This window comes from Gracilinanus agilis, chromosome 4, assembly GCF_016433145.1.
Source record: "Gracilinanus agilis isolate LMUSP501 chromosome 4, AgileGrace, whole genome shotgun sequence".
NCBI lineage: Eukaryota > Metazoa > Chordata > Mammalia > Didelphimorphia > Didelphidae > Gracilinanus > Gracilinanus agilis.
This window is the reverse complement of record NC_058133.1, coordinates 248,904,775-248,932,328: the sequence shown is the minus strand read 5'-3', so window position 1 is coordinate 248,932,328 and position 27,554 is coordinate 248,904,775. Positions and strand designations below refer to the sequence as shown.

At 33.5% G+C, this 27,554-nt stretch overlaps 1 protein-coding gene across 1 annotated transcript in view; it reads right to left on the bottom strand.

Annotated features, from left to right (window-relative positions):
- Positions 1-27,554, bottom strand: part of MYH10 (myosin heavy chain 10) — a 186,428-nt gene that overhangs the window by 92,589 nt on the left and 66,285 nt on the right. Inside the window, exons 7-13 of the mRNA XM_044675221.1 lie at positions 16,409-16,472; positions 8,824-8,922; positions 7,805-7,948; positions 6,923-7,018; positions 5,173-5,291; positions 3,418-3,570; positions 387-560 (exon numbers count right to left, since the gene is read on the bottom strand). Coding sequence (XP_044531156.1) covers positions 387-560; positions 3,418-3,570; positions 5,173-5,291; positions 6,923-7,018; positions 7,805-7,948; positions 8,824-8,922; positions 16,409-16,472 — 849 coding nt within the window. The remainder of the gene's footprint in view (positions 1-386; positions 561-3,417; positions 3,571-5,172; positions 5,292-6,922; positions 7,019-7,804; positions 7,949-8,823; positions 8,923-16,408; positions 16,473-27,554) is intronic.

The window sequence follows — 27,554 nt, the reverse complement described above, 5'->3', positions numbered from 1 at the left end:
ACTGAATATGGCATAAGAATTCTTGACTATCAAACACTGAATGAATACTACTACCATTATGAAATGTAAACTAACTGAATTCCAAGATATTTCTGGTAATGGAATAAGAATGAGGAAAATGACGAGAAACTGCAGGCCAATATTGCTGGCTGCTGCCATTAACTTAATAAATATAGAAAAGCCAAGATTTTATAAATCTATGTAAATTGTATTATCCCCATTTCACATATGAAGAAAATAGAGATTCAGAGAAACTAGGACATCTTCTCACAGTCCCAGAATCACTTTGGAGTTAGGTTTAGAATCTCATCTCCTGTGCCCTTTCCATTGACCCATGCTGAATATCAATGAATATATAAAACTAAAAGATAAATAAATATTCTTACTGGTCTTTCTATTAAATCAATGCAGGGCTGCAGATCTAGTCCAAAATCAATGAAATTCCACTCAATGCCTTCCCGCTGATATTCTTCTTGCTCGAGGACAAACATAGTATGATTGAACAACTGCTGAAGTTTCTCATTGGTGTAGTTGATGCAGAGTTGCTCAAAGGAATTCAACTGTCAAAGTGTTGAAAGAAGAATGAGGTTCTAAAAGATCATTTCCCAAAAATAATAACAAAACACAGATAGCAGGAGATTAAATAACTGAAAACAAAGGAAAAACAATCTAAGAAGTTAAAGTCATAAAGAAAAGTCATACCTTTCACAATTACGGATAAGGGAAGAACTCTTAGCAAGACAGGATAAAAGAGACAATGGAATCCTAGATTCAGAGTCAAAAGGGACTAAAGAAGTCATCTGTTCCATTTCCCTTTATCTACAAAAGAGGAAAATGAAGCCTAGAAAAGTAAGCTGCCAAAGGTCACAGTGGTATTTAAGTGCCAGAAAAAAGATTTGAACTCCATTTCCTCATTTGTAGAAAGAGAAAGTGAGATCAGATGACCATGGTCCAAAATTCCTTTAAATTGCTGTCTATGATTTGTGAATCCATTAACTGCTAAATAGGCAGAATAGGCAATCTTGATTATGGAAAATTGAAAGGCTTTTGAATAAATAAAATCAGTGCTACTAGAATTTGGTGCAAAATACAGATTGGGGAAAATTTTTTAAGTCAAACATTACAAACAAAGTATGACAATCCTAACCTACAGGGCACTTATAAAATCTATAGCACTAAGTACCACTCTGACATAAAAATGATCAAAGAGTATGAATGGTTTTCAAAAGAAATGTAATTTATTGACAAACATCCAAAAGAAAATAAAATCACTAATGAAAAATACAAATCTAAAGAGCAACTCTTGAGTTACCATTTCATATTGATCAAATTATATTGAGTAAAAAGACAGAAAAATTCCCTGTTAGAACAACTATGGGAAAACAGGTCCACAAATTCCATCTGGTCAGGCTGTGAATTAGCCAAATTATTCAGGAATAATAATATTAATTAATAAGAATAATTCAAATTATGCAAGATAATTGTTCAGTTGCTCATGCTAAGAGAAAGTTCTTAAGAGATTATACTTCAAAGAAATTAAGGACAGTGAAAAAATGCATAGGTCAGCATCATCCTTGACTATCACATTATGGTGACTATCACCAACATATCTGATCAATTACTAAATCTTGCCATTTTCTCCTGTATAATATCTCTCATATCCAATACTTCCTCTTTACTGATGCAAGCCCTTTGTCACCTCTTACTCAGATGATAAGCCTCTTTAATTGATCTCCCTGCCCCAAAGCTCTCCCTTCTCCATTTTACATAGTTTTTCTTTTTTAAAACTTTTACCTTCTGTCTTAGAATCAATACTAAGTATCAGTTGCAAGGCAGAAGAATGTAAGAGCTGGGCAATTGGGGTTAAGTGAGTTGCCCAGAGTCACACAGCCAGATTTAAACCCTTTAAAACCAAGAGCTCTCATCTTTAGGCCTGGTTCTATATTCAATGAGCCAACTAGATGTTCCTCCATTCTATTTTGGCCAAAATATTTACCTTCAGTAAAGATCTGACTCTCCTACTCAATGAATTCCAGAAGCTTCTTATGGCCTCAGGATAAAACTTGACCCTGGGGAAGTCCCTCGATTTCTCAGTCCTCTTGGCAGCAATAAATTACATTAAGTTCTAGGAAAAGTAGGTTTGCACTGGTAGAATTTAAGAAATTACCTAATATGACAGTCCAATGAAATCACAGGTGCAATTCTTATCACTAAAGTTTTAGATGTGAAACAACCATTCCAAATTTAAAATGATCATTAAAATTTTTGTTCAATTTAAATGGTAAAGCTCTAGCTATCACAGTATGGGTAGGCCACTAATAAATCAGAAACCATACATATTGCCAGGAGGATAAACCAGGAAAATGAAGACAAAATCAAATATAGAGAGGCTGACAGAACTAAGGATAGATGACTTGTACAAGAAAAGAATTAAGGAGGAGCACAAGAGCTGTTTTCAAATATCAGAAGGCTTGCCACTGTGTAAAATAGGATTAGACATGTTCTGCTGGCTCTCAGAGGACAGAATCAAAAGCAATGGAGAAATTTCAAAGATGCAAATTTAGATTTGATAAAATGAGGCTTCCTAACAATGAGGGCTTTCCAAAGTTGGATGTGCTTTCATAGAACATCATATGTCCTATACTGGAGGTAGTCATCATTATCCAAGTATGAGCTGGACTAGATATGGTCCCTAAAATCCCTTCCAACTTTGGAAATCTGTGAGATTGATTCTGATGTAATGATCAATGATTCTGATGTAAACTATAGTAACAATAATTTGTTACCTAAGAAAACAGTATCTAAATATAGCTAATATAGTGACAAAAATTTAGAGGTCAGTCATTTCACACAGCAGTGAAGAAAGCACATTAAAAACTTTGATCCAGAGATCCTGCTGGGCATATTCTACAGAATATTTCATAGTAGCAATCTTTGTAGTAAGAAAGATCTAGAAACAAAGTAGATGTCCATGATTAGAGGGATGGTTTAGTAAGTTGTGGCACATGAATCTAATGGAATATTTCCATGTAATAAGAAAGAATAACTAGCATGAATACAAAGAAGCAAAGGGAAATTTATATGAACTAATGGCAAAGAAAAAAAAGGAGAAAATCCATATATATGATAGATAACTCTACAACAAAGTAAATGAAAATGAATGCTTTGAAATTATAATAATCAAGTCCCTCTCTCCCCTCTTTGCAGATGCAGGAAAATATGTGCATACAATATTGCATAAAATGCCACAATTAATTGATATTGTTTTGTGTAACTTTCCATCCCCTACCCACGACTTTATTGTTATGTGATAGTTCTTAAGTCAGAGGAAATGAAGAAGGCTGTAATTCAGACATACAGGTAATGAAAAAACAGAAAGTAACAATAAAAATAGTTTAAATTAACATTTTGAAATACCTCAAAAATTTCAAATCCAGCTATATCCAAAATCCCAATGAAAGATGCTCCTTGTCGTTTGGTCCTATCCAGGGCTTTATTAATACGATGAACAAGCCAGCGAAACAGTCGTTCATAGGTAGCTTTTGCCAGTGCTTCTACAGCAAAATCAGCCTGAAAACGAAAATGTTATCAAGCTCTTAATCTGAGAACTTTCGATTGAGCAGCAATAAATGATTTAAAAATTAAAGGGACTAAAAAAATTTTTTTAAACCTTCAAACTCTTGACTATTCTCTCAGTTTAAACATCACTGAAAGAAATGAAGTTAAGTCTGGTAGAAGAGAGAGGGCAATTTGATGAAAAAAGTGCTGAATCTGGAGTGAAAAAAACTGAATTCAGATCCCAGCTCTGACCTTGGGAAAATCTCATAATCTTTCTGGGTCTTAAATTTCCTCATCTATAAAATAAAGCAGCGGGTCTGGATGATTTTTCAAGTCCCTTCAAGCTATCAACTTATGAATCAATGTCTAGAGACCTCTCTTGAAATTATGTATTAATGTTATCACAAACAATCACAAACATGAATAACTAACAACTGGTTAGACAACATGACTATGCCCCACTAAATAAGAAATCTTTCCTGGGAAGGGATACCTTTGTTTAATACAAAGAAGTCCTGTCAGTAGGAGCATTCAGGAGTAGTCTCCCTGAGATTCCTCATACTTTACCACCTTTACCTTTACCTTTACCACCAAGAACTACATCAGACAGATGGCTGGCTAGCTGGCTCTCAGGAGGGTCCCTTCCCCTTCAGATGAGTAAAACTCAGAAAGTCTCTTCTTGGTGGTTGCATCAAATACTCTGAGCAAAGATCACACGCTATCCTCTCATTGGTACATCATCACAAGAACAGGATTCTATCTCCTAGACAGATAAATTCCCATACATGCATAGGACAACAGAGAGAGAACTTTTGTACACTGACTAGAAATAGTACTGACTGTAAGGAGTCAAAAGACTTCAGTACTGGTTTTGAGTTCTATAACTAAACAAACTCGTTACTTTATTGGAAGTCTTTATTTCCCTATTTTTTACATATTTGATTTATAGAAAGATCACCTTTATTGTTGGCTTTTACCAGCCTAAAAAGTTTCTTGATGTATGTGAGCATCAGTCCCAGAGGCCTAGTTGCCAGATTTATGGAAAAGAGTGGTATTTGGCCTGACCACTCTGTGTAAAGGTTTAGGTAGAATGTAACTAAATAATATTTTTTGATTAAAGTGAAGTTTTTTTTTTTAAAAAAAAAGGGCTACTGGAAAAGAAATCAGGCCAATTTTCTCAAGTGGATACAAATAATAACACAAAGAGGCAATGTGACATAATGGATTGCGTACCAGGAAGATCTGCATTTGAATCCTACCTGTGGCATACTACTATGTCACTCTGAGCAAATTATTTAATCTCTCTGTGTCCCAGATACTAAGATTAATTATAGAACAGGTGCTGATCTGCATTGGTGGGGCAAGTTTCCTCACTAGGAGTTTCCTATAGTGACAGAATCACAAAAACAAAGAAACAAGGGAAAAAATACCAATACATTCTGTTTCATTCCTTTTTTGAGTTTGAAGTTAAAAATAACAAGAGTAGAAAGAACAGAGACCGAGAATTAATACCCTAAGAATATCTAGATGATTCAAATTTGTATTCCTTCAATGTTACAAGTCAAGAAGTATAACACTTAAAGAAAACAGAGAAGAAATTATTACTAAACTTACTTGTTCCTTGGTTTGTGCTTTCTGAACATAATCTCTGCCAACCTTGATCCGAGGAGTAAGGATGGCACGAGTGAATTCCATTACATTCATCCCGAGGAGATGACAGAGTTTCTGTGCAACTGAAATTTTAACAAGATTTAAGTCTTTAAAAATATTGTGAGCACTTATTTATCAACTAATCCTAATACCAGTGGAAACCATGTAAAAGTTTTATCATCCTTATGAAGGAATAGTGACTAAGAAAAGAAACATAGAGACGTAATAAATCACAATGAAATAATCACAAAGTGATACCTCTCCCTTCTGATAGACCAAAGCATAATAAAGATGATATCTAAAGGTAAAAGGCTACACTAAGAAAATTAACTTCACAGCAAAGAATGATGCAGATGGGACTAGATAACAAGCTATCTACTGGGAGTCTTAATACTTCAGAAGGAAAACGAGTCAAGAATGTGATAGGCCTATAAAAGCAAAAAACTAATGTGCATTCTTCCACCCTCCTCTCTTCAATTACCAAGAACTGAGCTTACGAAGAACATCATACTTGGTCTGGAAGACCCAAGAAAACCAAGTAAGTGAGAGAAAAATCCAGGGCTGAAAACAATAACAACCAAGGACTAAGAAGTAAGAGACATGAAAGAAAAAGTAGAAAAGAGACAAAATGGAAGATATTCCTAAAAGGTAAATAGTATTTTGGCCTGACTGATTATTTAATAAATGCTCTCCTAATGAGCTTTACTTCTTTTTAATATTTTTTTTCTTTTTTAAACCCTTAACTTCTGTGTATTGGCTCTTTGGTGGAAGAGTGGTAAGGGTGGGCAATGGGGGTCAAGTGACTTGCCCAGGGTCACACAGCTGGGAAGTATCTGAGGCTGGATTTGAACCTCTGAGCTTTGCTTTGAGGAATAAGCAAACCAGATTTTCATGATTCTGTTAAGTCCTTAAAAGGACTTCAGTAAAAGACTTGGATGGACAAGATTAGCAATAATCTGATGATGAAATTACAATCAGACTCATTTTAATATCATTCAAGTAATAATCCCACATATTTGGGACTGGCAAAACTGACATTAAAAGTATGATTTATGTAAATAAATACAAATACAAATAGTAGATGGTGAAGACTAATCTCTAGACAGTCTCTAGCCCAGGAAGATCCTCCTCCAACTCAAAATATCAACTTTCTTGTTTAGCTTTTAAAGCCCTTTACAACCTGACTTCAATTTATATTACAAGTCAATAAGGATCCAGTAGTGCTTCATTTTTAAAAAGGAAGCTCCCTCCACCACATCCCATTGGTCTCATGGAAATGACTCTACTGGGGTGTTTGGTTTGATAACTCTCATTTTGATCAATAATACATGTAAAACCCAGTGGAATTGAGCATCAGCTATGGGGAGGGTGGGTGGGTAGGGTTTGGGCAGAAGGGAAAGAACATCAATCATGTAACCATGGAAAAATATTCTAAAATTTAAAATTTTTTTAAACAATAATTTTTTTAAAATGACAATCAAAAAATAAAATAAATATTAGCTATTATAACTATAATAATTATTATCCATCTCATTACTGAAAATGATAGATTTCTCAATGTAAAAATTATGATGACTATCACCAAAAGACACTGAAAAAAATTGAAGTTTTTTAGTTGTGTAATAAGAGTTAAATAAATGTGTTTCTCCCTCCTCAATCCTATATTTACTATCATGTTTTATAATACAAAATGAAAATTATTTCACTAGGTTACCTGTGTTTTCTGGCATTGAAGCTTGATCAGTATTCCTCTCTTTTTTAAAGGAAATGTTTCCAAACTGTAACACTGAAGATACTACCTTAAGCATTGCTATTTTAAAAGAAAAATGCAAAAAAAGATTAACGAAAAGAATTGCTTTTATCAAACTGAGTTAAAGATACATTAAAATTAGGTCCAAAGTTTCTTTATTTGTCAAGCTCTTATTTACTGTTATTGGTTAGCAAACCCAAAGCTTTAAAAAAAATAAGATTATTTGTTAAGTCTATCACATTTTTGAATTGGGACAATACAATAAAAAAAAAAATTTAAGGACTTACCACCTATAAATACTTAATACAATGTACTAGAGATAACTATAAAAAATTACAGTTCCTGTTTAAAAGAACTTATAGTGTATGAGGAAGGATAAATATACACCCAGATTAATGGATATAGTATAACAAAAGCAAAGCAGAACTCCTCTGAGTTTCCTAAACTTTTTAAAAAGTGAGACTTTGTGAAGGACATAGTCCCTTAACTGTATGGGTTACATTATTTTACAGAGACAGAAGATGTCTTGTCATGTTTAAGGAATATTTAGTACTCCAATTTATGTTTTTTAATGGAGATGGGACATAGAACAATGAAGAGGAGTTGCTTGAATTTAAACTGGCAAGAGAAAGTGAAAACAGTGTGGAAGCTTAAATTCCAGGCTAATAGGGCTTCTACTTTATCCTATAAGCAACAGGGAGGCATTGAAGGTTTTTAAGGTGGAAAGTGACATGGTCAGACCTGTGCTTTGGGAAGATTATTTTGGCAGCTTTGTGAAGGTTTGATTGACCAATGTTTAAAAGTTCTACTGAAGTGCACATAGGATCTTACAGATCCCACACATACACAAGATTTCATCATGAGAGAAGCCCATTATGTGCATCGCTTCCATTGTCTCTTGAAAGTTATCTTTGTCTTGCTGTCCAGGAATAGGGATATAGCCATTGGATAAAAATCTATAGTTATTAAATCCTTCAAGAAGCAAGTCAGCTGAGGAAAAAAACAAAATAAAAAAAATTTTAGCAAGTATTCATAAATGGATGATCATTTACTTCAGTATTTACTTCAGCATAACAGATTACCATTGCCTTAACTGCAATTTTTACCATTTTACTAAGTACCACTTTAGGCACTTATCATCTGTTTCAGGATGATATATAGATGGCAGGACTCAAAACACCAATCTTTGCCCCAGTTGTCTTATTTTTCCATTTCAATTTATTATATCACTTTCTCAGCCACCTATGACAAACCTCCATTATGACCATATAATGTTTTAGGCATCTAAAATATTTCCTAAAATGGAAGCATTCCATGAATATCCTGATTGAAGCAATGCACTAGTATAAAATCCATTTCTCCCTGGCATTGCTTACTTTCTTTATATTCAGTTAATATATATAATAAAATGAAACATATATTATGTAATCATATCACAGAAAATTTGACATCATAATTGTAAAACTCAGAAACAGATTTTTAGAAAATCTAAATTCTGTATTTTTCTTCATAAACAAAAGAATGTTTTTTTAAAGAATAGAAGTAGATCTGACCTGAAAAAAATCTACTATTCTTTAAAAAAAAAAAGAGAGAAAGAAAGAAATACATTTTGGCTTAAACAACTAACTAAAAACCACACTTTACTTTTGGCTTAGCAGTAGAAAAAAGCATTTAGATCAACCATTCATATAACCTGAAGTAACTGGACTCCACTTTGTTTTTTCTTAAAAACTTTTTTTAAAAGGTACAATGTAGTAAACCTTGAACCTTGACCTCTTTAAACAAAAAAGACTAATCACTGATCTTAAATCAAAAATATCTGAAGCAAAAAAAATTTAATTTGTTGCTAAGTCAATGTAACTTACACTTTAGATGTTCTCCTGCTCCAGATAGCAGTTGGTAGAATATGTGAAACGTACGCTCATCTTTAGCTTGACGAACTGCTCGAGATTTTTCCAAAAGATCTGAGTTAGGGCCATTAAGGATTAAACACATTGAAAGGCAGTTAAGTCTACAGTGTCAGTGTCCCTTAACAGGGAAACCTTACTTTTCCCCATTCACATGATAAATTCCACTGTAGCTATAATGGAACAGATAAAAAAAAAATACTTTTAACTCAAGAAGGAATCTTATACACAAGCTCCAAGCTCTGTGTCAGTCTGCTTCTTACATTCAGTCATTAAAGAATCCAAAGACCAGCCAGGACTTAAGCAAAAACTATCATTAAACTACTCATTAAAGTTAAGTTTCTACTTATGTTTTAACAGAAAAAGAAAATGGTAGCCCTGCCTGATTGGCAACGTTTTGGTTTTTATTTTTCATCAATTCAAAGATATCAAATCTCTTTTTATAAATTAATGAGGAAGAAATTGATCCTACAGAATCGGAATGCTGCTGTGACAGTGGAAATTCATATTATTATAATTCCGAGATTTGCCATTTAGCTAAGAAATTATCTTTCCCCATTTGTCAAATTTGGAGTAGAGAACCTCAAAACTTCCTATTTTCAGAAAAGATTCAGCAGGGAAAATTTATTACAGATAGGTTCAGGAAACTATTCCAAGGCTGTCCCAGTATTAAATGACAATCCTACCTTCACCATAATAAGGCTAATTTTCAAAACAAGGTATTTTTAAAAAATGGATGAATGACAGTTCAAATAAAATAACAAACCAATCACCCAAATCTAACATTATATGCAATACTGCATACTCATACTTGGTCAAAAAACAAAAACAAAAACTTTGGAGTTTTCATATCTCATCTGGAGAGATACAAATTTATTATCATTTCAAAGGATTAAGTTATTCTATCATTTTGTTCTTTCCACTTAAGAGTTGTAAACATTCTAAATATTGTTTTCTTGTTCCTGCTTACTTCACTACTTCAATTCACTTGTCTTCCCATGCATCTCCATCTATCCTAATCATTTCTCCTGTTGTAGTAATGTGACATTACATTTATGTACCTCAAAATTTTAAGCCAATCTCCCAACTATGAACATATATTTTGTTTCTAGTTTTTTGCTATTGCTGCTATAAAATATTTTGGTGTAGAAAAGAACTTGTTTTACACCCTTGACCTTCTTGTCATATATAGCTGAGCCAACAGGTATGGATATTTATTCACTTAGCATAATTGTAAATGGCTTTCCAGAAATAAGGTACCAAATCATGAATCCACAAAGTGATTTTTTGGGTCCCTATATATCTAGGATACCACACACTTAACCAGGCACAGATATGTTTTTCTGTTCCCTATACCAGTGGTTCCCAAACTTCTTTGGCCTACCTCCCCCTTTCCAGAAAAACTATTACTTAGCGGCCCCTGGAAATTAATTTTTAAAAATTTTAATAGCAATTAGTAGGAAAGATAAATGCACCTGTGGCCATCACTGGCCCCCTGGATTGCTGCAGCACCCACGAGGGGGCGGTGGCGCCGACTGTGGGAATCACTGCCTATACAAATGATAAAAATATCTTCCTCCTATTGATAGCTTTCTGTCATTCTATATGGACTGATCTGGCTGATGCAAAAGCTTTTCAACATCATATATTTAAAACTATATTTTCCGGTGGAATCTATGTCCAATTTGAGTAAGAATTTTGAACAAATCAACAGCTAATAACATTTATATAGTGCATACTATGTGCCAAGCACTGTGCTAAGTGCTTCCTAATTAGGATCTCAATGGATCCTCACAACAATCCCATGAGGCAGCGGGTTACTATCATTATAGTTTTTATTGATGAGGAAACAGAGGCAAACAGTCACGAAGACAGTGTCTGAGGCTAGATTTGAACTAAGGTTTTTCCTGTCTCCTGGTCCACTGCTTTGTCTCCTGTGCCACCTCATTGCACCAAAGTACCTAATCATCTTCTTCAAAGATGGTATGACTTGTTTTTTCAGGTCATGTACAATTTTGAATACATGGTGCTTGTTGGCTACTGATTTGAACTTAATTTTATCCAAACCATTTTCCAGGTTACTCAAAAAAGCTTGTCAAATACATGAAATCTTGTCAAATACATAATTCTTCCCCAAGCTAGCATCATTCTCAGGACTGAATTCAATTGTTTCTGATTTCTTTCTTATCTAGTTTGTTCCACAAAGCTACTTTTAATTCCTTGCCAACTAATTTTGATTATTGTTTTAGAATATGACCTAAAGTCTAGAAATGAAATGCATCATTCCTATCCCTTGAGATCCTAGGACTTTTGTTTCTCCAAATGAATGTTAGTACTATGACAAGCTCTGTAAAGTTACCCTCTGAGTATGCAGAAAGAAGTTGCACTAAATGTATAGATTAATTTAGGCAATGGCATTTTTATTATAGTGGTATGGCTTGACCAAAAGCATGGAATGTTTTCCTGGTTATAAACATAGTTATTTCTTTAGAAAAAATGCAAGGAGAACTGGATTGGATGCAAGGAAGACCCAAGATATGGACTAACCTCCTCTAACCCTTCCTGGGCAAAATACGGAATCTTACAGAACTCTACATATCTCTCCAGAGAAGGTTGTGATTTTCACTGGCAGATGAAGTTACTCCCTGGGAATATCTTTTGTCAATGAAATCATAGGTCCACTTCTTATTCCCTTATTTTGTTATGGTGCATTTTGCAATTACTTTAAATAGGGCATCTCTAAATTTCTTAAAATTCTGTTATTACTGAATTCACTGGTTTGAATTTACATAGATTGCAACTTTCATGAAGTTATGGTTTCAGTTTCTTTGTTGAATTTCTAGGAATGTATAAATTAACCATCATAATTAATTATAATTATATAATGTTATAATGAGGAATAATTTTTACTCCCCTTTGCATTTTTTATGCCCTTAACTTCTCTTACTGTATCATGTGCTTCTTAAAAAGCAATTTTAAATAACAGTGGGTAAAGGGTCATCATTGCTTTAGTACTAAAAAAGCTTCTCCATGGTATATGATGTTAAGTGTTTGGCTTTAGGTATATACTTTTCACTATTTTACAAGTCTGTCTACATATTAATGAATGTCATATGTTGTCCATAGTGTAGTCAATGTATAGCTATCATGGTTTTGAATAATTTTAATCACGTTATTAATTACATTAATAAGGAAGCATTAAGAAAACAATTGTTTCCCCTTTTTGCATCCCTGGTACAAATCCAGTGTGATCACAATGAGTAATTTTAAGGATATATTACTATGGGCTTTTTGCCAGGATACTTTTTAAGTTTTTTGAAAGAATGTATATTAATAACACTGAACTATAGATCTCCAACAACTAAAATATTAGGATTACATTTGTCTTAATGAAAGGAGATTGGGAGAGGGTTTTATCAATTTGAGAATAATTTATATAACATGGTTATTAGTTGGTCTTTAAACTGCACTGTAATTAGTGGCTGTTTAATGTGGCCTGAAGACCTCCAGGAAAGAGGACTCCTCCACCTGTGCCCATTCCCCTTCTCACTTTGGGGCAGTTCTAACTAATAAGGAGTTTTCCCTGACATGAAACCTAAATTGCACTCTTCTCAACTTCCACTTGTTCCTGGATCTGCCTTTTAGGGCAAAACAGAACAGGTCAAAGCCCTCTCCCACATGCCAGTCCTTCAAATGTCTGAGGATTGCAAACACGAGTCTTCTCTTCTCCAGGATGAATATGTCCAACTCTTTCATCTCTATAAAATGTACTTGATACCCTTCCCTGTCCTAGTTGCCTTTCTCTGGATACTCTCTTGCTTAAACAATGGTGTCTAGAAGACAATACCTTAAGAAGTCTGACAAGAGCAAAGTACTCTGGAATTTCATTTACTAGAATAATAAGTCAACAAAGGCCATGAAGTTAATCTAGCACAATTTGTTTAAGCTATGATGGTTCTTTGTAATCACCATTTCCCAATCAAGATATTAGACAACTAGTCCCTTCAGAATCCATGGAAGAATCTGGATCCACCCCTCCCAGTAATTTTGGAGCACTCAGTTCAAATGCCTTTTCTGAAACTGGGCTTTTAAAATATCTATTTGTTATTCTGATAATTTGGGTACTTTATATTTTGACTCCAATTCCTCTTAAAATTAAATCTTTTTAGATTTTGTTCATCTTTTCAAAGTACTAGTCTTTAGCTTTATAAATTATTTTACTTATTTTTCCTATAATTTTGAAATTTTTCTTTATGTCCTTATTTTGGGTTTATAATTCTTTAAATTCTTTAAATTGCATATTTGGCGTATTAATCTTTTATTTTGCCAATGTGGTCTGAGAAATAATTTTTCTTCCAAGTATTGCTTTGGCTTTATGCTTGCTATTTTGACATGCTGTCACTTATTTCCTTTCACATAAGTATTGTTTCTATGATTTCTTGTTTAATCCACTCATTCATAGTAATAAGTGTTTTTTTTTTACTTATGTAAAGGATGTGCTTCGTATTTGTGTTTCTCGCATTCATTTACACTTTTTCTCTGTCTTTGGGCATGTTGTATTTTTCTGAGACATAGTGCTGAGATATATATTCTCATAGATTATTTTCTCATCTATGTTTTTCATCAGATTAGCTGTCTTTTTCATTAATATTTTCAAAGAAATCAGTTTTTAGGTTTTTTTTAAAAATAGTTTTATAGTCTTTGCCTTCCATTAATTTTTTTTCTTCTCTAACTTAAAAAAGCTCCTATCTATACTTGTCTTTTGATTTTTAAATGCAACTCTAAATAAGAGATAAATTTTATCAATATATGAGCTTATTTGCCTTTATTATATTTCTGGAGTTTTGGATCTTTACAAACAGAATATTCTATTTGTGACTTTAGAGGGGTAGGCAAAGGGGCAATATACAATAATCCAGCAACATGAATTTATTACATGCTTTCTATACAACAAGCATTATGTTAAATACTGGTAATACAAAGTATAAAAACAATCTCTACTCTCAAGGAGCTCACAGTCGCATTAGACAATATGCATACAAGTATATACAACAGGAGAGAAGACATTAGAAGGTAGATCAAGAGAGGCTTCTTGTAGGTCAGGTTTTATTTATCAGAAAATTGAAGGTCAGGAAGCAGATGAGGAAGAAGGACATGAAGGACAGCCAGTGAAAACACAGAGTTGAGAGATGAATCTTGTTCAAGGAATAAGGGACACTTGTATGTCACTAAATCATTGGAGGGGAGTAATATATTAAATATATTTTTAAAAACTGGAAAGGTAGGTAGGGGTCAGGGTAAGAAGGGTTTTAGAAGTCAAGCAGAAATTTTTTTATTCTTGATCCTGGAAAGGACTATGGTAGTTTACTGCACAGTGGGATGATATGGCAAGACCTGAAATTTAGGAATGTCAATTTGACAACAGAGTGGAAAATAAATTGAAATGAGGAGAAACTTGAGGAAGACCAAACAGAAGGTCTGGAAAATATTCCAGGATGAGGTGATGAGGGGTGTACCTGGATGATGGCATTATAAAAGGAGAAGAGAAGAAGCCTCATATAAGAAATGTTAGTAAGGTAGAATGTTAGAAATTAGTAGCTGTCACTGGTGCTCCTTTGCTTTAGATATAATATTCCATTCTCTTCAGTGGACTTCACAGTTTATGCTGGCACAATTCTTACATTGAGGACTTCTTTCTGGGGCTCTCGTTTTGGGATAAGGTCAGACCAGTCATCCATTACTGCTTTCTCAGCTGTACTTAAGACTTTCTGTATTTTCTTTCCCATTTCCCAATATATCATTTTATCCTATTAGAATGTAAGTTCCTTAAAACATATTAATCACATAGTTTGATAGGGATATGATTAGGGTTTTAATGATAAAAGATCACTCTACTGCAAATATGAATAACATGGAAATAGGTTTTGAACAATGACACATGAATAACCCAGTGGAACTGCTTGTCAGCTTTGGGAGGTGGGAGGAAAGAGCAAGGAAGGGGTGGGGTAGGGGTGGGGTGTCATAAATCATGTAACCACAGAAAAATATTTTAAATTTTAAAAAATTTTAAAATTAAAAAAAAGTAAGTTCTTAAAGACAGAGATTATCGTCCTCTACAGTTCTATTAGCGGTTAATAGATATTTGTTGTCTTGCCTTGTCTTCTGAAATTTCTTGTGACTACTGAATATTTTAAAGGTTTTTTTCCCCTTTGTTTTTCAATTATTCTTCCTGGTTGACTGTGAAATTTTGAGATTTAGTGAAATCATTAAATTTGACTGCCAAAAGACTTAGAATTGGAGGTTTTCCTGGTTGTAATATATTTAATTTCTTGTTCAATGTTTTTATTTTATGAATTCAGGATATATGGAAATTTGTTTCAATTTTATGTATTATGATATACAAGTTTTTTATCTCCTTTGAGAAATTCATAATCCTTAAGTTATGTTATCTAATTTTTGTAAAAAAAGTATTGGCCTCAACTTTTCTAAGACCATGCACAAAATCTATTAAATTCTCTTCTTTAAAAAAAGCTTCCATAAGTAGTACAATTATCTCTAATCTGTTTTTTAAAAAATAATCTGCATTGATATCTCTAATATATTACCTATATTTGTTCCTAACACTTTTTTCATGGATTTTTTTTTCTTATTGAACAATTAAGAAACGTCTAATTGTTGTTCCCCACTTTCTAATGTACTTCCTTTCTATTATAAAATCATTAAAAAAGGTTTTGAATCTTGTTTCTTCCTGAGATTTAGGATCTCATATTGATCAATCTGCCATGAGCTGAGTCTTTACTGAAGCTTTTAAAACAAGTACTTTTTACTATTATCATCAAATATCACCATCTATTTACTATATAATCTTTGAGAATGACTTATAGTTGTTCAATTTCAAGTTTCAATTTTAAAATACCTGTCAATTCTGATGGACTTTTTCTACCTATGTGGAGCTTTGATGATATACTATATTTTTCCTACTAGTTTTTTTGTTAGCCTCAATGTTTTGTGATACTTTTACATTACATGTACTTCACTGGTTGTTACAAAAACAAACAAAAAAACAGCTTTATAGACCTTAAATTGCTATGAAAAATGTGAACTATTACTGAGACTTGGGGGAGGGCAGACCCATGACTTTAGTGGCACTAAATTCCTTCTTATAATGAAAATGGGCATGTGCTATGCAAATTATATTTTAAAAAGTTGGCTGAGTGCTGTTCACTTCTCTATCCATTACAATGCATTGCTTTAAGGTATTATTACAACTAGCTACATTATTAGAGAAATTTTAACTTTATACTGAATCCTCTTTCAAAGACATCTTGAAACAGTTGTTGGTTCAATTAAGAACTAAAGATTTGAATGTAAAAATAAGTATACTCATATTCCAATCAGTAAAATATATCTGACATAGTAGTTTAAATTATTTCTAAAAATATCTAAACCAAAAAAAAATCACAACAGTACAATTACTTATACCTTATAGCACTATAAGTAAAAAAAACTATTTAAGAAATGTTTTATTGTAGAAATAGGATACATGTTTCGATGTTGGCTCCAACAATATAACCAGTAACATCAAAGTTGATTCGTATAAACTTGCCCTGAAAGTAAGTTAAAGAACTAAGTTACAGTCATCAGTATTAATACAAATTCCCATTGTAATTCATCTTCTTATCTTTAATGTTTTTAACTAAGATTTTCAGAAAAATTATTTGATTAAAGTATTGTTCTTTCAGGAGTATTTTCCTTGCAGTTTAGCTCTTTCTGAAAAGACCAAATATCAAATATTTGCAAACAATTGAAAGGTGTACTTCATATATATGTAAATAAAATTATGAATATATATAAAATCAAAGAGTTAAAGGGTATCTTAGTAGTCATTAAATCATAATTAAGGACTAGAGAGGCCAAGGCCATATAGGTATTCTGTCTCAGCTAAGATCTAAACCCAGGTCTTCCCAACACCAAGCCTACAACTTTATACATTACATCATGTTACTTCTAATATAAACTTGCATATAAGTGTGCTATGCAAACACACACACACATTCATATATATACACCCACAAATACCACTACTAATGAAGGACATGTTTCACAAAAATTTGCCCAGAAAAATATTAAAGGAGCCCAGGTTATGCAGGATATATACAGAATATTAAATGTCTTCTAATATATCATAGGGTAATATCCTCCTAGGAATAATTCCTGGCTCAGTGACTTACTCCCAAGCGATCAAAAGTTCTATTCTTACCTGTTCCATTGTTCTTCTGATTCTTATTCATGGTTCATCATCCCTATTCTCTCTTCTCTTATCCCTCTAATTTGGTCTTGATAATCTAATCAGGGCAAAAGGATTTAACTAACATCTCTATGCAGATGACTCACAAATTTATCTATTTAGTGTTTCCTCTGATCTTTAGTCCATATCAACTGTCTTTGGATATTTCAAATAAGATGTCCCAGAGATATCTTAATCTCAAGATGACCAAAAACTGAATTATTTATCTTTCCTTCCCTAAAACCAACCCCTGCAAACTTCTCTATTTTTGTTGAAGATACCTTCTAGTCTTATTATCTTGGTATCATACTCAGTGATATATCATACTCCTTCTCTCTCACCTAATACATCCATTTACCAAATCTTATTGTACTATCTCTGCATCTCTCACAATTCTCCTAATGTAGGTGAATCTTTCATTATCACTTGCCTAATTATTACAACAGTTCCAATTGGCTTCCTTCCCCATCCTACATATAACTGCCAAAATGATTTTCTTTAAACACAGATTGATCATGTCAGCCCATCACAGGTGCTTTCCTATTCTCTGGATACAATCGACTCCAGCAGTTCCCTATTGCCTCTAGAATAAAAAAATGATCATTTCTGTTTAGCTTTCAATGCCCACTGCAATCTAACCCCAACCTAACTTTCCAGTCTTACAGGACATTACTCCTCTTCCCAAACTCTGAACTCAGCCAAACTGACCTCTTCTTTGTTCCTCACACAGAAGACACCATCTCCAGTTTGGGAACATTTGTACTAATTGTCCCTCTTGAAGGAAGAAGTACTCCTCAACCTCACAGAATCCTTTTCTTCCTTAAAGATATAGTTCAAGTTATCACTTTAAATATGAAGTCTTTCTTGATCTTCCCAACTGTCAGTTCTTTCCCTTGCAAACTCTTTTCTAAATATTTTATATTTATTCTGCTATAATTACATATGGAGTTATTGTTAGGAATGCAGGCCAACTATACATAGATATAGAGCAAGAATTCATTAATATTTATTGAATAATGCTCATTAACATTTAAAGATTTATGAAAGGTAAAATTTGCTGACAAACTACTCCTTAGCATAGTACCTGTTACATAGTAGCTAATTAAAAAACGTTGACTAACATACCTAACATGGGGAAAAACCTCGGTCCATGCTTAGAAAGTAAACCTCTAACCTAAACAGTCATCTTGTAAATGTGTTTTTTATTGCCAAGTAAGAAAAGTGAAAGGGTGAATTACTTAATGTAATTCAAATAACTTATAAAGGTATTAACAGTGGGCCAATAACATCACTACCACCACTGGAATCTCTTAGTTATGAAGTAATGGAGGGGAGTAGAACAACAATAGTGGTGGGAACTGAGAGAAAATACTGATTCCATATGGTGACTCAATTCTAGAGCTAACTTAAGTTTCCATTTAATCATAGTCCAACTTCTGTCCTGTGAGAAAACTTATTCAATTGTGGAAATTGTGGCAAAACCTTATTGCTTTGTTTGAACCTACACTATATGGCTGAAAAGTTGGACCACCTTTATATGTTGCTTAAGTCCTCTTAGCTAAGGACCTGGGTTATGCTGACCAAAAGCCCAGTCAGAGCCAAAGACTGATGCAAGTAATCTCACAATCACAAATCTCAAGCAATCCATGTTTTATCTGAAAACTAGCCCTGTACTAATCCATCATTTTCATGTTTCTTTGATTGTTTACAGACACTTGGAGGGGAGAAACTCTTTTTTGGAATCCAGGGAATTACACCTATTCACTTTCCCCCTCCCAACTCAAGAAATTCCTAATCTTTCCTCCAAATAGAAATCAGATTACCTAATTTTATGTTGTTTCCTTTTAATTAATTGGTCTTATCTGACTTTTATATTTAAAAACAGTTTCCCCTTGTATTCGGTTCCAGCCCTAGGTTCTAGGCCTAGTGTTGGGCAATTGGCATGCATTGCTTAATATACTGATGTGCTTGGAAGATTAAATCTTTATTTCCTCAGTCATTTCATCTTTTACCTGCTAAAGTAACCTTTTACCCATAGCATCATCTGAGTCAAAATTATTTTACTGGTTTAATTTAGGGACAATGTACTGAGGAAACAACTTATCAAAATCTGTGGGATGCAGCCAAAGCAATACTCAGAGGAAAATGTATATCCCTGGATGTATATATCAACAAATCAGAGAGGGAAGAGGCATGCAACTTAAAAAACATGAAAGAGAACAAATTTAAAATCCCCAGATAAAAACTAAATTGGGAATCATAGAGACAATGTACAAAGCTGAAATAACTAGAAGATTACTCGGAAGTGGGGAGTGAAGCGGGGAAGTGTTCTAAAAGTGAAAAATGCTACTCAGTTCATACTGTGTATCCATTCATTTAAGCAGTTAGTTGATGGGGCTCATTGATGGCTCTTTTGTTATGGAAAAATAATGTAATATTGGAGGTCACAAGAAGATGCCCAGGAAATTGTTAAGACCACATTTGTGCTATTCCCTCCAATTTTCTGTAAAGCTTGTCAAAAACCTAGGATTAAAAAATGGCAAAAGAAACATTTTTGTTGCTGACCATTGTCTTTCCGCCATTATCCTAAAATGGAGAAAAGATACTATCTTTGGAGAATCTTTAAATCATTTAATGAGAAGCAAGATGCCTTAAATGCAATTAGAGAAGGGAGTGGGAAGAGATTCTAAGCAGTACAAGCCAACTTAAACTGCTAACATTAAGATGGATTTTATTGCTGTTGATATTTCTGGAGCACTGCTATATTTGAAATGTTATCTTGACATTTTATGTGTATTCTTTTCAAAAATAACAAAAGCAGTGTGGTAGGGTGGGGTGAGAGTTGTCACAGTGTAATGTAACTAATAATAGACTTTAGAGTTCACAAACCCAGACATAAATACCAATCTAGATACTACTACAGAGTTTTTTATTTCCTTATCAGTAAAACAGGATAATAATAACTGTGATCTATTTCATAGAGAAGCTGAAGAAAACTTTGTAAATCCTAAAAATATAACAATGAGGATGTAAAGAATGGCATATACGCTGCCTGTGGGTCATGCTTTAAAACAGCCTATTGATCAAAGAAAAAAGTACTAGCTGTGATCTCTTTTCTACCAATAAAATGTTTTGATGCGTTACCAATGATGTTAATTAACATCATGCAACATGAGATACATTATATCTCTAAGGATTATAAAAATTGCTACCTTAATTTAAACCAAATTAAAATGGAAACCTATAGCTACCCTGTATAGGAAAAGCACACTTCAAAAATACTGTTTATATAATTGCCTGTGTCTTGCATACATAAAAAAAAAAAAACATACATAAAAAAAAGAGAGAGGGAATAGGATGCAGAAAAGAATGTTATAGTTTTTTAAAGCTACAACAAAGAGGTCAAATATTCCCTCTTAGCTGTAAATGCATTAAGATGCTAATAAAAGTTTCATATCTTTCAAAATGTTATGCTGATGACAGTCCTTCAGTTTATACAGTCAAAAAAAGGGGCAAGGAGAGTACTAGTCACAAACCTACAAGAAGGCAGTTCATATAAAATAGTCCTTCATCTGCTGAACTGGAACAAAAACAAAGTTGGTATTCCTGCCTGGTTTACCAAACAACCCTTTTTAGAGACAACACTGCTATCTCCACATGAAGAAGGGGAAAGGAAAGGATCCATGAATAAATACTCATTTCTCATCATTCTGTCAGCAGACAGCAGCTAACTAAATATGCAACTCTTCTTCCTCTCAAAATAGCAAAAAAATGCATTATGTCAGAGGTCAATTTTGCCCAATGTTCAGAAACAGTTGTCATCAATATGTGTACATAATCTAAATATAGTCTAAGTATCATTCTCTCTCTTTCGTTCTAAGACAGGAATATCTTTTAGGCAAACACAAGACTTTTGATACTCCAATATTTGTACAACGTGAGAGTTGAAAATTTGGCAAGTAGCATATGACTGAGAAGTAGTAGAATGAACCAGATAGGATGAAATAAGCACAAACTTCAAAAGCTGCAAAATCAAGATACTGAATGCAAAGATCTAATCAAAGATGAAAGCAAAGGCAGATAATAGGAGGAAAATAAAGATATGACACTGTCTTGGAAGAGTATCAGAAGGGCTAACACTTACACTAGGCTTTTCACAAGAAAACTAAGGAAAATTCTATATGATTTATCACAAACAGAACATTAATGCATTGCTGGTGGAGCTGTGAACTGTCCAGTCCCTGCAGAAAGTAATTTGGAACAATGCTCCAAAAGCTATTAAACTGTTTGTACCTTCTAACCCAGTAATACCATTACTAGTTTTATATCCTAAAGAGATAAAAGAGGAAGAGGATTTGTGTGTACAAAAGTATTTATAGCAGCTCTTTTTGTGATACCAAAGAATTGGAAATTGAGCAGGTGTTCATCAAATGAAAGAATGGCTGAAATAAAGGATGTTTTCTAAATCCTAGCAAGACTTTTATGATCTGAGGCAGAATGTGAGAAGCCAAACCATGAGAACATCTGATGTAATAATAATACTGTAAAGTCAAATACTCAAAGACTGAGAACTCTGATGAATGTTATGACCAAGCACATTTCCAAAGTACTCATGATGAAACTTGCTCCCTACTTTCTCAAAATTAAGCAATAGTCTCTGCGCATACTAAGCTTTATTTTTTTGTACATGGCCAGTGCAAAGATCTGTTTTGTTTGACTCTACATATTTGTAACAAGAGTTTATTTTTCTTTCTTTCACAATGGGAGATGGGGGTAGAGGAACAGGTAATAGAGAGGAGGGTTTCCACTGACTAAAAAATAAAATAAAATTTAATTAAAAAAATCAAGTCAATTATCATGTGATTTTTGTTTGTTAAGACTGTTGATATGGTCAATTATGTGGATGGTTTTCCTAATGTTGAACCATCCTTGCATTCCTGGTATAAATCCCACCTGATCATGGTAGATGATCCTCTTCATCACTTGTTGGAGTCTCTTTGCTAGTATTTTATTTAAGATTTTTGCATCTATGTTCATTAGGCAGATTGGTCTGTAGTTTTCTTTCTCTGTTTTTGATCTACCTGACTTTGGAATCAGTACCATATTTGTGTCATAAAAGGAATTTGGTAGGACTCCTTCTTTGCTTATCATATCAGATTATTTGTATAGTATTGGAATTAGTTGCTCTTTGAATGTCTGATAGAATTCACTTGTGAATCCATTAGGTCCTGGTGATTTTTTCTTAGGGAGTTCTTTGATGGCTTGTTCAATTTCTTTTTCTGATATGGGATTATTTAGGTATTCTATTTCTTCTGCTGTTAATCGAGGCAGTTTATATTTTTGTAAATATTCATCCATATCTCCTAAATTGTTATATTTGTTGCCATATAATTGGGAGAAATAGTTTTTAATGATTGCCTTAATTTCCCCTTCATTAGAAGTGAGGTCTCCCTTTTCATCTTTAATACTGTCAATTTGGTTTTCTTCTTTCCTTTTTCTTATTAGAGTGACCAGTACTTTGTCTATTTTATCTGTTTTTTCAAAATACCAGCTTCTAGTCTTATTTATTAATTCAATAGTTCTTTTACTTTCAATTTTATTAATTTGTCCCTTAATCTTTAGTATTTCTAATTTAGTTTTCATCTGGGGGTATTTAATTTGCTCGCTTTCTAATTTTTTGAGTTGCATATCCAATTCATTAATCTCTGCCCTCCTTAATTTATTAATATATGTGCTCAAGGATATAAATTTCCCCCTGAGTACTGCCTTGGCCGCATCCCACAGAGTTTGGTAGGATGTTTCATCATTGTCATTCTCTTCAATGAAATTGTTGCTTGTTTCTATGATTTCTTCTTTGACAAATTGGTTTTGGAGAATCATACTGTTTAATTTCCAATTGTTTTTTGATTCACCTATCCAGGTACCCTTACTAATTATTATTTTTATTGCATTATGATCTGAGAAGGTTACATTTATTATATCTGCTCTTCTGCATTTGTTTGCAATGATTCTATGCCCTATTACATGGTCAAACTTTGTGAATGTACCACGTACAGCTGAAAAGAAGGTGTATTCCTTTTTATCCCTATTTATTTTTCTCCACATATCAATTAAATCTAATTTTTCTAGGACTTCATTCACCTTTCTTACCTCTTTCTTATTTATATTTTGGTTTGATTTATCTAGATCTGAAAGGGGAATACTTAGATCACACACTATTATGGTTTTACTATCTATTTCCTTCTTGAGCTCTGCCAGTTTCTCCTTTATGAAATTGGATGCTATACCACTTGGTGCATACATATTGAGCAGTGTTATTTCCTCATTGTTTATACTGCCTTTAATCAGGATGTAATGACCTTCCCTGTCTTTTTTAATCATATCTATTTTTACTTTGCCTTTGTCAGAAATCACAATAGCCACTCCTGCCTTCTTTTTCTCGTTTGACGCCCAAAAGATTTTGTTCAAGCCCTGAACCTTAAACTTGTGTATGTCCACCCGCCTCATATGTGTTTCTTGTAGACAACATATGGTGGGATTTTGGTTTCTGATCCACTCTGCTATTTGCTTCCATTTTATGAGCGAGTTCATCCCATTCACATTCAGACCATATCAGCAGTCTAACAAACAAAAATCACATGATAATCTCAATAGATGCTGAAAAAGCCTTTGGTAAAATACAGCATCCGTTCCTATTGAAAACACTGAAAAGTATAGGAATAGAAGGACCTTTCCTAAAAATAATAAACAGTATATACCTAAAATCATCAACAAGCATTATATGCAATGGGGATAAATTAGAAGCCTCTCCAATAAGATCAGGAATGAAACAAGGATGCTCATTATCAGCTCTATTATTCAACATAGTACTAGAAACACTAGAAGTAGCAATTAGAGAAGAAAAAGAAATCGAAGGTATCAAAATAGGCAATGAGGAGACTAAGCTATCAGTCTTTGCAGATGACATGATGGTATACTTAAAAAATCCTAGAGAATCAACTAAAAAACTGGTAGAAATAATCAACAACTTTAGCAAAGTTGCAGGATACAAAATAAATGCACATAAATCATCAGCATTTCTATATATTTCCAACATATCACAGCAGCAAGAGGTAGAGAAACACCATTTAAAATCACCCCAGACAATATAAAATACTTGGGAATCTATCTACCAAAACAAACACAGCAATTATATGAAAACAACTACAAAACACTTTCCAAACAAATAAAACTGGATCTCAACAATTGGAAAGCCATTAATTGTTCATGGGTAGGACGAGCTAACATAATAAAAATGAACATTCTACCCAAATTAATTTACCTATTTAGCGCCATACCTATCAAATTACCAAAAAAACTTCTTTACTGAATTAGGAAAAACTATAACAAAGTTCATTTGAAATAACAAAAGATCAAGAATATCAAGGGAAATAATAAAAAAATATGTGAAGGAAGGGGGCCTAGCAGTACCAGATATTAAACTATACTATAAAGCAGCAGTCATCAAAACAATATGGTACTGGCTAAGAGACAGAGAGGAGGATCAATGGAATAGACTTGGGGTTAATGACATCAGCAAGACAGTGTATGATAAACCCAAAGAGCCCAACTTTTGGGACATGAATCCACTATCTGACAAAAACTGCTGGGAAATTTGGAAAACAATATGGGAGAGATTAGGTTTAGATCAACATCTCACACCCTACCCTAAGATAAATTCAGAATGAGTGAATGACTTGAATATAAAGAGGGAAACTAAAAATAAGTGAACACAAAATAGTATACCTGTCAGATGTCTGGGAAAGGAAAGATTTTAAAACCAAGCAAGAGTTAGAGAAAATTACAAAATGTAAATTAAATGGTTTTGATTATATTAAGCTAAAAAGCTTTTGTACAAACAAAAACAATGTAGTCAAAATCAAAAGGGAAACAACAAATTGGGAAAAAATCTTTATAACAAAAAACTCTGACAGGGGTCTAATTACTCAAACATACAAGGAGTTAAATCAATTATATAAAAAAAATCAAGCCATTCCCCAATTGAAAAATGGGTAAGAGACATGAATAGGCAATTTTCAGGTAAAGAAATCAAAAGTATCAATAAGCACATGAGAAAGTGTTCTAAATCTCTCATAATTAGAGAAATGCAAATCAAAACAACTCTGAGGTATCACCTCACACCTAGCAGAGTGGCTAAAATGAAAGAAGGGGAGAGTAATGAATGCTGGAGGGGATGTGGCAAAATTGGGACATTAATGCATTGTTGGTGGAGTTGTGAACTGATCCAACCATTCTGGCTGGCAATTTGGAACTATACTCAAAGGGCTATAAAAGAATGCCTGCCCTTTGATCCAGCCATACCATTGTTGGGTTTGTACCCCAAAGAGATCATAGATAAACAGACTTGTACGAAAATATTTATAGCTGTGCTTTTTGTGGTGGCAAAGAACTGGAAAAGGAGAGAATGTCCTTCAATTGGGGAATGGCTGAACAAACTGTGGTATATGTTGGTGATGGAATACTATTGTGCTAAAAGGAATAATAAACTAGAGGAGTTCCAGGTGAACTGGAAAGACCACCAGGAACTGATGCAGAGCAAAAGGAGCAGAGCCAGAAGAACACTGTACACAGAGACTGATATACTATGGTAAAATTCGAATGCAATGGACTTCTGTACCAGCAGCAATGCAATGACACAGGACAGCTCTGAGGGATTTATGGTAAATAACGCTACCCACATTCAGAGGAAGAATTGCAGGAGAGGAATCATATATGAAAAACAAATGCTTGAACACATGGGCTGAGGCGGACATGATTGGGGATGTGGACTCGGAAATACCACACCAATGCAACTAACAACAATTTGGAAATGGGTCTTGAACAAGGACACATGATAAAACCAGTGGAAATGTGCGTCGGCCATGGGTAGGGGGGAAAGCGGAGGGGAGGGGGAGGGGGGGAGTAGGAGCATGAATCATGTAACCATGTTAAAAATGAATATTAATAAATGTTTAAAAAAATCAAAAAAAGAAAAAGTAAATGGAAAAAAATATTTAAGCCACTGAATTTACTTAGTGCAGGAGTAAAGGTTTCAATTTTTAAAAACTCTTACCTTCTGCCCTTGTATGGACTCTAGGACACAAGGGCTAGGTAAATAGGCAACTTGCCTGTGGTCACACAGCCAGAAAGTGTCTGAAGCAAGAGAACCCAGGTCTATCTGACACCAGACGGCATTCTCTATCTATCCACTGTATTATCTAGTTGCTCTCAAAACCTGTCAGTTTAATATAAAATTACTGTTACATCTGAAATAAAAAAAAAAATAAAAAATAAATAAAAATAAAAATAAAAAATAAAGTCAAGCCAGTCCAACTTTGCTTCCACTTTTGACAAGATTACTAAATTAATATATACTTTATATATAGACTTCAAGAAAGCATTTGCTATTCTTGTGCAAAAGATGTGGTCTAAATGTCAGAATAGTTGAGTTGCATGGGGAACTGTTTTGAATGGCAGAACCAAAGATTGGCCATTAATAATTCCATGTCAACTCTGAAAAATATCTCTAGTGAAGTGACCCAGGTATTTCTGCACTTAAACATTTTTATCACTAATTTGGAAAAATACATGGTTTGCTTAGTCAAGGATAGTTATTAAGCAGATATAGAACAATGATCCATATTTTTATTTGTCCAAAAGATAAAATATGTAAAAGACATTTTGAAAAAAGAATAAACAGCTCTCTAAAGTGAGTAAAACAAAGAACTAACAACACTGGTTCACAAATTTTGTATCCCAGTGAAACAATTCATTGTACCTAATACTGATTCTTACAGGAAGAAAGTATAGTGGGATAGTAACACAGTTAACTGGTAAAGCATTCCAGATTTCAGCACATGATGAACTAAAATAAAATGTCCACTATTTACATAATCAAAGTTACTGTACATCTGACTAGAATAGTAGAGCTGAATAAAGAAAATAAAGACAAAGCTATCTCCATTCATCATTGATGGGTTATTATTTACCTTTCAGGCACTTTGGGAAGAAATCTATAATTGAGCTGCCCATCCCACACTGGTATTCATAGACATGACATAAAATGCCTTTAAAATATTCAATTCATGTATTTTGAACCAGTAATAAAATACTCGAGAAAGTAAATTTTGCATGAATACATAGTAATGTATCTATCAGTCAGCATACACAGTCACTGAACATGGTTTTTTTTGTTGGGTTTGTTTTTTTTTTGGTAGGACGACAAAAGAAATTTTGCCACTGACCTCAGTGGCAAAATATATTGTCAAAACTTGAGGAAGAAAGTTATTTTTATTGGTTCTAATAATTCATGATCTTCTTATATGGGTATCTCTTCTGGATTTTTGTGAAGAATTAAGTTTCA